General features: G+C 47.3%; 1 protein-coding gene across 2 annotated transcripts in view; it reads right to left on the reverse strand.

The window, feature by feature from the left end:
• Nucleotides 1-9133: 9133 nt before the first annotated feature.
• The window catches only part of HERC4 (HECT and RLD domain containing E3 ubiquitin protein ligase 4), a 164104-nt gene continuing 161173 nt past the window's right edge, over nucleotides 9134-12064 (reverse strand). The window contains exon 24 of one of the 2 annotated variants that reach the window (XM_030203132.1): nucleotides 9134-9760. In XM_030203132.1, coding sequence (XP_030058992.1) covers nucleotides 9552-9760 — 209 coding nt within the window. In that variant the 3' untranslated portion in view covers nucleotides 9134-9551. The remainder of the gene's footprint in view (nucleotides 9761-12064) is intronic. The other variant, XR_003942136.1, reaches the window with a different exon arrangement.

Consider the following 12064-nt stretch of genomic DNA (forward strand, 5'->3'; position numbering starts at 1 on the left):
TGGTGAGGCCTCGTGGGAAGAGGAGGAGGACATCAGATATTTCTCTGACGAGGAGTCTGATGGCCTTCCTTCTGATCCCACTCCCTCCCCTGAAAGGCAGCTTTCTCCTCCCGAGAGTCTGTCTTTTGCGGCCTTTCTCCTGGAGATGTCTACGGCCATCCCCTTCCCGGTGGTTGTGGAGGATGAGCCCAGGGCTGAAATGTTTGAGCTCTTGGACTATCCTTCTCTACCTAAGGAAGCGTCCACAGTACCCATGCATCATGTCCTAAAAAAGACATTGCTGGCGAACTGGACCAAGCCTTTAAGTAATCCCCACATTCCCAAGAAGATCGAGTCCCAGTACCGGATCCATGGGGACCCAGAGCTGATGCGCACTCAGTTGCCTCACGACTCTGGTGTGGTGGATCTGGCCCTAAAGAAGGCTAAGAGTTCTAGGAAGCATGCTTCGGCGCCCCCGGGCAAGGACTCTAGAACCTTAGACTCCTTTGGGAGGAAGGCCTACCATTCTTCTTTGCTCGTGGCCAAAATCCAGTCTTACCAGCTCTACACGAGCATACATATGCGGAACAATGTGCGGCAGTTGGCGGGCTTGGTGGACAAGCTCCCCCCTGAGCAAGCCAAGCCATTTCAGGAGGTGGTCAGGCAGCTGAAGGCGTGCAGAAAATTCCTGGCCAGAGGGGTATATGATACCTTTGATGTTGCGTCCAGGGCCGCTGCTCAAGGTGTGGTGATGCGCAGACTCTCATGGCTGCGTGCCTCCGACCTGGAGAATAGGATCCAGCAGCAGATTGCGGACTCCCCTTGCCGAGCAGACAATATTTTTGGAGAGAAAGTCGAACAGGTGGTAGAGCAGCTCCACCAGCGGGATACCGCTTTCGACAAGTTCTCCCGCCAGCAGCCTTCAGCCTCTACCTCCTCAGGTAGACGTTTTTATGGGGGAAGGAAGACTGTTCCCTACTCTTCTGGTAAGCGTAGGTACAATCCTCCTTCTCGACAGCCTGCGGCCCAGGCTAAGCCCCAGCGCGCGCGCTCTCAGCAGCGTGCGCCTCAGCAAGGCCCCACGGCTCCCCAGCAAAAGCAGGGGGCGAGCTTTTGACTGGCTCCAGCAGAGCATAGCCGACATCAACATGTCAGTGCCGGGCGATCTGCCGGTCGGGAGCAGGTTGAAAGCTTTTCACCAAAGGTGGCCTCTTATAACCTCCGACCGTTGGGTTCTTCAAATAGTCCGGCAAGGATACACCCTCAATTTGGCCTCCAAACCTCCAAATTGCCCAACGGGAGCTCAATCCTACAGCTTCCAGCACAAGCAGGTACTTGCAGAGGAACTCTCTGCCCTTCTCAGCGCCAATGCGGTCGAGCCCGTGCCATCTGGGCAAGAAGGGCTGGGATTCTATTCCAGGTACTTCCTTGTGGAAAAGAAAACGGGGGATGCGTCCCATCCTAGACCTAAGGGCCCTGAACAAATATCTGGTCAAGGGAAAGTTCAGGATGCTTTCCCTGGGCACCCTTCTTCCCATGATTCAGGAAAACGACTGGCTATGCTCTCTGGACTTGAAGGACGCCTACATGCACATCCCGATACTGCCAGCTCACAGGCAGAATCTGCGATTCCAGCTGGGCACACGTCACTTCCAGTACTGTGTGCTACCCTTTGGGCTCGCCTCTGCACCCAGAGTATTCACCAAGTGCCTAGCTGTAGTAGCAGCGGCGCTTCGCAGGCGGGGAGTGCACGTGTTCCCCTATCTCGACGATTGGCTGGTGAAGAACACATCCGAGGCAGGAGCTCTACAGTCCATGCAGAAGACTATTCGCCTGCTGGAGCTACTGGGGTTTGTGATAAATTATCCAAAGTCCCATCTTCTCCCAGTACAGAGACTCAAATTCATAGGAGCTCTGCTGGATTCTCGGACGGCTCGTGCCTATCTCCCAGAGACGAGAGCCAACAACTTGTTGTCCCTCGTCTCTCGGGTGCGAGCGTCCCAGCAGATCACAGCTCGGCAGATGTTGAGATTGTTGGGCCACATGGCCTCCACAGTTCATGTGACTCCCATGGCCCGCCTTCACATGTGTTCTGCTCAATGGACCCTAGCCTCCCAGTGGTTTCAGGCTGCTGGGGATCTAGAAGACGTGATCCACCTGTCCACGAGTTTTCTCAAATCCCTGTATTGGTGGACGATTTGGTCCAATTTGACTCTGGGACGTCCTTTCCAAATTCCTCAGCCACAAAAAGTGCTGACTACGGATGAGACTCTCCTGGGGTGGGGAGCTCATGTCGATGGGCTTCACACCCAGGGAAGCTGGTCCCTCCAGGAACGCGATCTGCAGATCAATCTCCTGGAGTTACGAGCGGTCTGGAACGCTCTGAAGGCTTTCAGAGATCGGTTGTCCCACCAAATTATCCAAATTCAGACAGACAACCAGGTTGCCATGTATTACATCAACAAGCAGGGGGGCATCGGATCTCGCCCCCTGTGTCAGGAAGCCGTCAGCATGTGGCTGTAGGCTTGCCGTTACGGCATGTTGCTCCAAGCCACATATCTGGCAGGCGTAAACAACAGTCTGGCCAACAGGTTGAGCAGGATTATGCAACCTCACGAGTGGTCGCGCAATTCCAGAGTAGTGCGGCAGATCTTCCAGGTGTGGGGCACCCCCTTGGTGGATCTCTTTGCATCTCAGGCCAACCACAAGGTCCCTCATTTCTGTTCCAGACTTCAGGCCCACGGCAGCCTGGCATCGGATGCCTTCCTCCTGCACTGGGGGGAAGGCCTGCTGTATGCTTATCCTCCCATACCTCTGGTGGGGAAGACTTTGTTGAAACTCAAGCAAGACCGAGGCACCATGATTCTGATTGCTCCGTTTTGGCCGCGTCAGATCTGGTTCCCTCTTCTTCTGGAGTTGTCCTCCGAAGAACCGTGGAGATTGGAGTGTTTTCCGACCCTCATCACACAGGACGAAGGGGCGCTTCTGCATCCCAGCCTCCAGTCTCTGGCTCTCACGGCCTGGATGTTGAGAGCGTAGACTTTGCCTCTTTGGGTCTGTCAGAGGGTGTCTCCCGTATCTTGCTTGCTTCCAGGAAAGATTCCACTAAGAGGAGTTTTTTTTCTATGGAGGAGGTTTGCCGTCTGGTGTGACAGCAAGGCCCTAGATCCTCGCTCTTGTCCTACACAGACCCTGCTTGAATACCTTCTGCACTTGTCTGAGTCTGGTCTCAAGACCAACTCTGTAAGGGTTCACCTTAGCACAATCAGTGCATACCATTACCGTGTGGAAGGTAAGCCGATCTCAGGACAGCCTTTAGTTGTTCGCTTCATGAGAGGTTTGCTTTTGTCAAAGCCCCCTGTCAAGCCTCCTACAGTGTCATGGGATCTCAATGTCGTTCTCACCCAGCTGATGAAACCTCCTTTTGAGCCACTGAACTCCTGCCATCTGAAGTACTTGACCTGGAAGGTCATTTTCTTGGTGGCAGTTACTTCAGCTCGTAGAGTCAGTGAGCTTCAGGCCCTGGTAGCCCAGGCCCCTTACACCAAATTTCATCATAACAGAGTAGTCCTCCGCACTCACCCTAAGTTCTTGCCAAAGGTCGTGTCGGAGTTCCATCTGAACCAGTCAATTGTCTTGCCAACATTCTTTCCCCGTCCTCATTCCTGCCCTGCTGAACGTCAGCTGCACACATTGGACTGCAACAGAGCATTGGCCTTCTATCTGGAGCGGACACAGCCCAACAGACAGTCCGCCCAATTGTTTGTTTCTTTTGATCCCAACAGGAGGGGAGTGGCTGTGGGGAAACGCACCATATCAAATTGGCTAGCAGATTGCATTTCCTTCACTTACGCCCAGGCTGGGCTGACTCTTGAGGGTCATGTCACGGCTCATAGTGTCAGAGCCATGGCAGCGTCGGTGGCCCACTTGAAGTCAGCCACTATTGAAAAGATTTGCAAAGCTGCGACGTGGTCATCTGTCCACACATTCACATCTCATTACTGCCTGCAGCAGGATACCCGACGCGACAGTCGGTTCGGGCAGTCAGTGCTTCAGAATCTGTTCAGGGTTTAGAATCCAACTCCACCCCCCCTAGGCCCATTTTTTATTCTGTTCCAGGCTACACTCTCAGTTAGTTGGATAAATTCTTAGGTCAATCTCAGTTATGTCCTCGCCGTTGCGAGGTCCAATTGACCATGTTTGTTGTTTTGAGTGAGCCTGGGGGCTAGGGATACCCCATCAGTGAGAACAAGCAGCCTGCTTGTCCTTGGAGAAAGCGAATGCTACATACCTGTAGAAGGTATTCTCCGAGGACAGCAGGCTGATTGTTCTCACAAACCCGCCCGCCTCCCCTTTGGAGTTGTGTCTTCCCTTGTCTTTGTCTTGCTACATATGGGACTGACGAACACGAGCTGGTTCGGGCAGGAAGACGGCCGCGCATGCGCGGTGCGCATGGGGACTAGCAAAGGCCTTTGCTAGTTAAGTTTCCGATTGGAGGGGCTGCCGTGGACGTCACCCATCAGTGAGAACAATCATCCTGCTGTCCTCGGAGAATACCTTCTACAGGTATGTAGCATTCGCTTTTAGTGAATGTGTCTGGAATTGTAGCAATGAGAAGTCTAGCATATTCACAAAGAAGTCAAATAGAGAAGCTAGCGCAACACCCTTGATCATTTCAGGGCCGAGTAAGAAATGGGAAAATGAGCACAGGGGTCCTATACCAGCAGTTCCCAAACTGTGCACCACAGTGAACTCTCAGGGATGGCAAATCCCACCCCTCCCCCCAATCCAGTATCTGCCTCCTCTCCATCTCTACTCCCCCCACATACCCATTTCCTGCCACTTCTCTAAATGAACAGCAATAGCGGCTGCAAAACAAACTGCAGCCATGCAAGCAGTGGCGTTGCCAGACTGCCAATTTTGGATGGGCCTGAACCTAAAGTGGGTGGGCACAAAATTTTCTCTCTACCCCCCCCTTCCCCAGCAAAATTTAGTCACAGTTATCAGACGCATTTGTCACACAGGGGTAAAGTGCTACTTTTCAGTGCATCAGGTTTCAGAAAATAATTTATTTCATAGCCTAACACCCTTTTCAATGAGCTTTCAGAGGCCAAAACCTCCTGCCTCAGGTCAGTATAATGCTGTTATGGTATCCTCTCCTGACCTAAGGAAGGAAGTATTGGTCTCTGAACCTTTATTAACACAGGTACCATATTACTTAATCCTAAATTAAAAATAAAATGATTTTCTTTACCTTTGTTGTATGGCCATTTACTTTTCGCATTGTGTTGCTCCCAGTCTCTAGATTCTGCTTTCCTTCGTCTTTCTCTTGCCAGGGTTTCCTGTCCGTTCATCACCTATGGCTTTTCATCTTTTCCTCACCCTTGTTCTCCACATGCCCCTTCCTCTTATTCTCCAGTCTTTCCCTACTCTGTCCTCTCCCTCTTTCCATCCAGCAGCTCCCCTCTTTCTCTTGCATCCAGCGTCTCCTTTTTCTCCCTACCCTTCCATCCAGTGTCTTCCCTCTTTCTCTTCTCATCCTTCCACCCATCTACCCTCTCTCCTGATCCTTCCATCTATTGTCTCTATCTCCCCTCTCCTTCTAGCCAGTGTCTCTCTATCTCTCTACCCTTTTCTGTTCAGTCTCCCCTCTCTCTCCACATCCTTCCAGTCTCTCCCCTTTCTCTCTGCATCCTTTCATCCATCTCCCCTCTTTCTCTATCATCCCATGTACAGCAGCTCTCTTCCCTCCAGTCCCTTCTTCCTTTCTCCCTTGTCCAGCAGCTCTCTCCCTTCCATCCAATCCCCTCCTCCTTTCCATCCCATGTACAGCAGCTCTCTCCCTTCCCTCTAGTCCCTTCTTCCTCTTCCTCCCTTGTCCAGCAGCTCTCCAGCCCCTTCCTCCTCTCCCTCCCATGTCCCAGCAGCTTCTCCCTTCCCTCCAGCCCCTTCCTCCTCTCCCTCCCATGTCCAGTAGCTCTCGCCCTTTCCTCCAGTCCCTTCTTCCTCTCCCTCCCGTCTCAGCAGCTCTCTCCCTTCCTTCCAGTCCCTTCTTTCTCTCCCTCCCATGTCCCAGCAGCTTCTCCCCTCCAGTCCCTTCTTCCTCTCCCTCCCATGTCCCAGTAGCTTCTCCCTTCCTTCCAGTCCCTTCTTCCTCTCCCTCCCATGTCCCAGTAGCTCTCTCTTCCTTCCCTCAAGTCCCTTCCTCCTCTCCCTCCTATGTCCCAGCAGCTCTGCCACTTTCCCCCCAGGCCCGCAAATCCACATCCTTCCCGCGCTGTCGCAGCCCTTTTGTCCCGCGGAGGCAGCGTTCAGCGTTTCCTTCCTGCTGCCCTGTCTTCTCCCCAGGCTCCACTGCATCGTCCCTGCAAGTGGAATCGTTTTCCTTTTCGGCCGTCGCGCTGCGCTGCCATACACACAGGCAGCTTCGCTCCTCCCCCGCTGCGTCCATTCTGGCCCTCTCTGATGCACTTCTTGTTAGGGCCGGATGAACGCGGTGGGGGAGGAGCGAAGCTGCCTGTGTGTATGGCAGCGCAGCGCGACGGCCGAAAAGGAAAACATTTCCACTTGCAGGGACGATGCAGCGGAGCCTGGGGAGAAGACAGGGCAGGAAGGAAACGCTGAACGCTGCCTCCACGGGACAAAAGGGCAGTGACAGCGCGCGAAGGTTGTGGATGGGCGGGCCTGGAGGGAAAATGGGTGGGCCTGGGCCCGACCAGGCCCACCCATGGCTACGCCCCTGCATGCAAGGCCAGACTTCATCATACACATGGCTGACAAACCTGCCCCCTTGAACAGCACTTCTTGTTCTGGGACACAGATGGCAGCCGTGTGTACGGAGAGTCCAGTCCTGCGTGGCTGTGGCAGGGATGGGTGTGGGGGGGGGGAGGGGGGAAGCAGAGACACAGAGAAGGCAGATGTTGGAATTGAGGGAGAGAGGGCTTAGGCTGGATGGAAGGGGGAGTGCAAGGGAGGGCAGAGGCTGGATGAAAGGGAGAGAGAAGGAGGGTATGTATGGGAATGCAGGTGCTGGTAGCTGAAGCATGCCACCACTTTGCTTACGCAAGCAGCATGGAGCTTGGACCTCAGGCAGTGGACCTCTTCAACTGGTGTGGCATCCCCACCAGCAAAGGTAGAACTCAATGCTGTTGGGGGGGGGGGGGGGGGAGAGATTTGAGAGGAAATGTATAGTGTAGAAAGTTTAGGAACCACTGTCCTATCCATTAACAAAAGAGAACAAGTTTTGGATAAACTGGGTTATGATCCAAAAATGGTAGTTCTGATCTAGGAATTCAAGGTGGACTTTTTAAAACTGGGATTTTAAGAGTGACCAAAACCAGTATTAACATATACTCCTCCATGCTCTAGACCAGTGATGGGCAACCTTTTGAGCTTGGTGTGTCAAAATTCGCCAAAAAACCGAGCATAACTCGGGTGGTGTGTCACTTCGAGAAAAAAAAACATAATTTCGCGATATTTATAGTTTAAATAACAAAAATGTATAATTGTAATATATAACTGTATTTAATAAACCAAAAACTAATTATTTAACTTACCTGCTTAGTGACTTATTTGTTCATGTCAGTCGGTTTCTTTTGTTGGTCTTGATATTATTTAACTTGTGTGGGGTGCCGTGAACTAAGATAAGTGAGGGGGAGGGGGAATTCTTTAACTAATCTGCCTATTAGTGACTTTTTTGTTGCTGAATTTCATTGGCTAAATCTTCAATTGATATTTCTACTGAGTGGTAACTCAGATATTCTCTTAATAATTGCATCTTTATTCTGCATATCGTGAAATAGAACTGGTGCACATCTTAGGAGAGTTTCTTTAATAAATTCTCCCTCACTGAGTGCTTTTCCATGCTGAGCTATGGAGTGAGCAATGCTCAAACTTGCAGATGTTAAATTTGTAGAACCTTTTACAAATTTAAGGATGGAATTAGATTGGCTCTTATAAAAGTGTAGCTGCCTGGAAATGTATTCCTTCCTTTCATCCTCACTTTTTTTCAAGAGCTGGGAATGATTAGTTTCAAAATGTCTATTTATATTCCACGTTCTGCTTACTACCGTTTCAGTACATAGAACGCAAAATGATCTGCCATTTTTTTCTATAATGCCATACATCTCGGTCCATGTCTCTTGAAAGGGTCGGCTACTGCTACTACCACTTCCTTTACTTAACCTTGGTTTTTTTATTTTTTGGGTTCTCCATCAGGGGGGCAGTGACAGAAGATAGAATTATAGATAGCCTGTTAGCCCTGCAGGCAATTAGGGGTTAACTAGCCTAACTGACCACCTTATGTAAATTAAGATGGCTGCCGCTATTTCTAATGGCGGGAAACGGCACCCATAGCACATGCCCTCGCCTCTCCCAGCCTCCCCCTCACCTATCTCAGTAATGATGGTCAATTAGAAATCCACGACACCCCAGAACAGTAGATTGGATGATGGTTGCTGTGGTTGCTGGTAATGGCGATCACAGAGATGCGTCCCCCACGGCATTCCGCTGCTCTCTGCTCCGCTGGCCGGAAGTGAGGTCAAAGATCCCCTAACGGCCGTGCAGGAGGCGGGGCAGAGGGAGCAGCAGGTAGGGAACGAGCGGAGGACTCGGAGGGAGCCAATAGAAGCACACATGGCACCCCCCCCCCCCCCAGCGGGTAAACATGCACCGGGGGGGGGGGAGGGGGAGGTCGCGCGATCCGCCCCGGGTGTCAGCAAGGAACGCCGCTGCTTCTCTGGATGAGGCCACATGCGGCCGCGTGTCACCGAAAATGGCTATGCGTGTCATAGGTTTGCCATCAGGGCTCTAGACTTTAAAAGTTTGGGGGATTTTTAAAAAATCCTGTCACAATTCAAAAACAATCATCTTAGAAAATACCCAGATGGCACCCCATTTGATTTAGATCATTGTTAAAATACAGCCCCTCTCTCTCTCTATATATACTTTCTGTGCTATTTATTGGTAGGAAAGCTTAACTTATCGTAAGAAAACAATGGATTTAGTCCTTTTCATTTAATCAAATAAATTAATACACAATAAGATTATTGGAGCCTATATTGACTCAGTTTCATGTGATAAAATATCAGAAGTTACCAGATCTTGGTAAACAACATTGCAAGACAAGCCACAATAACAAGCAAACGAGCCACACTGGTCTGAAAATGTGACATTTTATTACAAAATAACTTATTTACAAAATAATAAGGCTAACTGTTGAACAGGAAAACAATGTTTTCACTTTGTGATTTTTAATCAGCAAATCTTTCATGCACTCACAATCAAATCTCATAAGCAAAATGTTTTAAGTCCATGTTGTGGAAATTGAGATTCATTAGTAGTACACGTTTTAAGATGGCAACCAAGATGTACAGATTGCTCTGTTCAGTCTGTGCACCATAATTGTAAGGATCTATTTCTTTTTGTGTATCTCACAGTACTGAACATTTTGCAAATAGTGTTTAATTTATCATTGCCTTTGCCTTGTCTGCTGGACCTACCACCTCAATAAATTTATTTAATGAGTTTGAGTCTATGTTTGTTGCTGCCACATCATCATTTCACTTCCAATACTATACTAAATTGAAGCCTTCATAATGATCTATAGCTTGGATTAGCTTGGACTTCAAGGTTTCTTTATCTGTATATTTTGGAAGATCAAGAAGATTAAAACAAGTATGGGCCACTGGAAGATAACTTGCTCCTCCTGCTGTGGGTTGTATGACCAGCTTAAGACTCTTCATTCCGAGGATAGGGATCCGATCACTACCAGTCAGAAATACTATCGGGAAAATAAATTAAAGTGAAATCTTATTAGGATTCTGAAAGACAAGATGAAACAACCACTACTGCAGTATGGCAAAAGTATTTTTATGCACTAATTTCTCATTTTAAAATTTTCTTAACTTTTCTTATAGCACTAGTAGAAATTATTATATACAAGTCATATTGTATGGCCTACTTATGGTTCAGAAAGAAAAGTATTGGATGAGCAATACCCTATTCTTCAGATAATTACCTGTCAAGTTAATAAATATATCTACATAAAATGTATGTGCTTGTAGTTTATATACCACCTTGTCTGATAAGATAGGTCTAGGTGATTTACAGACTAAATAAATGTGAAAGAAACTCCAAATCATTAAGACAGATTAATGCATACAAAGTGAATCAAACAACAAATACATAAAATTTAAGAACTAAATAGAAGTTAAAAATAATTGCTTAGTAGCATTCATTGTAGTTCTTACTAGCCCTACTTTCTGACCAAACCACCTGTAGAAAAAATTTCTTTTTACAGCAATGCCATAAAAGCTGGTGCAATTAAGAAGGAAGCACAGCACATTATTGATTCTAATTTAGCCACTGAAAGGTTAGGATGACCAACCAATGGCCACTTAAAGATCTAATAGCACACATGAGCACATAGGGAATAACCACATTGATAATTAGTAAGGCAGCCTTACATAAATAGCCCTGAACATCAAAATTGGGAACCAATGAACATGAGATAACAATGGAGTTGCACAATCAGCTTCACAAGCTTGTCATAAAAATCAAAGATGGCTGTATTTTGTAAAGATTGAAGTTTCTTCATATTAGCTTGTGTCATGTCAGCATAAATGATGTTATGATAATCTAGTCTTGAAAGAAAAAGGGCATGAGGCAAAGAATGTAAAACAGCATCATCAAAATAACAGATTGTGCAAAGGTAACAGATTAAAGTATACAAAACCCAATACAAACTAATCTAAATATTTATAGTGCAAAAGAAGGCTGTGAATCAATAATGACTTAAGAAATCAACTGCTTGAATAGATGAACCAAATGAGACTGGCATATTAGGTGAGGTATTGAGTTGGTTCACAGAAAAGATGTAAAACAACTCAATACCTCACCTGACATGCCAATCTCTGCCAGTCAAGTCAACAAGAGAGAGTGGTCTATCAGGTCAAATACTGCTGAGAAATCTGGGGAAACAGAGTCACTTTTGCATCAATTTCACTCAGACAGATTGTTTCAGTACTGTGATATTGTCTGAATCCAAACTGTCCAGGATGGAGAACTAGAGCTTGTTCCACATAGAAAGTTAATTGTTGAAAACTATTTTTTGGTTAATTTGGAGAGGAAACGTAAACAAAATTGAAAGCTATCCCCAAGAACAGTTAAAACTGTAATCTAACTGGGGAATTAGATGGCGCTGAAGTCTGCTGTTGCACAGTGGGGGGAAAAAACCCCTCTCTTAAAAGAGTCTATTTTAGAACCAAACTATTGAGCTAATACTGCTGCTGATGGTAAGCTATGAAAGTTCTCAACAGTAAACTGTGTTGTCAAAACTGAAAAAATACAAAAAAAAAAAAAGATTTTGAAGGATTGACTTACTTATACAATTTGAATGGTAGTTCTATTTAGGCATTTTTAGATAATAATTGAAAAAATGCTGTTATGATCTGCAAAGCTGTACTACCTCACTTTTTCCTCAAAGACGCTTGGGCCTTATGCGTTTGACATTTGACATTTCAGTAGATGAAAACCCGCATGATATCATAGCTCGCAGCATAAGGTGGAACAGTAAGAATATTTCAGAGGAGCAACATAATCTAAAACATATTTTAAAGTAGTGTCCCAACATGTGGCCTGCTCTTCAAGAGGAAGAGTATTAAAATCTTTCAGAAAATGAGAGAAAAGTAATGAAAGTGTATCCAGATCAAGTTTAGTCCTTGAGGACTGCAAGCAGACCAGATACTCAGGCTATCCATAATGAATATGAATGAAAGAGGTCTGCATACAATGAATGTCGTGGCCACAGATTCTCATGCATATTCATTAGGGATTTCCTGAAAACCTGGCTTGTTTCAGCCCTCAAGGACTAAATTTGGATAAGCATCTAGATCAAGATGGTTCATCTGTCTATTTCTATAAATCATTTCATGTGGAAAAGGCTCTAATTGGGTACGGGATATCATAGGCAGTCGGTGACCCAACTGTTTGGGGAGGCTAAAGGGGGCGGGGGAGGGGTGGAGCCAGGGGCGGAGCTTATATACATAATTGTCTGATAACACAGAGAAAAAATAAATAAAAATAA

This window comes from Microcaecilia unicolor, chromosome 5 (assembly GCF_901765095.1).
Source record: "Microcaecilia unicolor chromosome 5, aMicUni1.1, whole genome shotgun sequence".
NCBI classification, from domain to species: domain Eukaryota; kingdom Metazoa; phylum Chordata; class Amphibia; order Gymnophiona; family Siphonopidae; genus Microcaecilia; species Microcaecilia unicolor.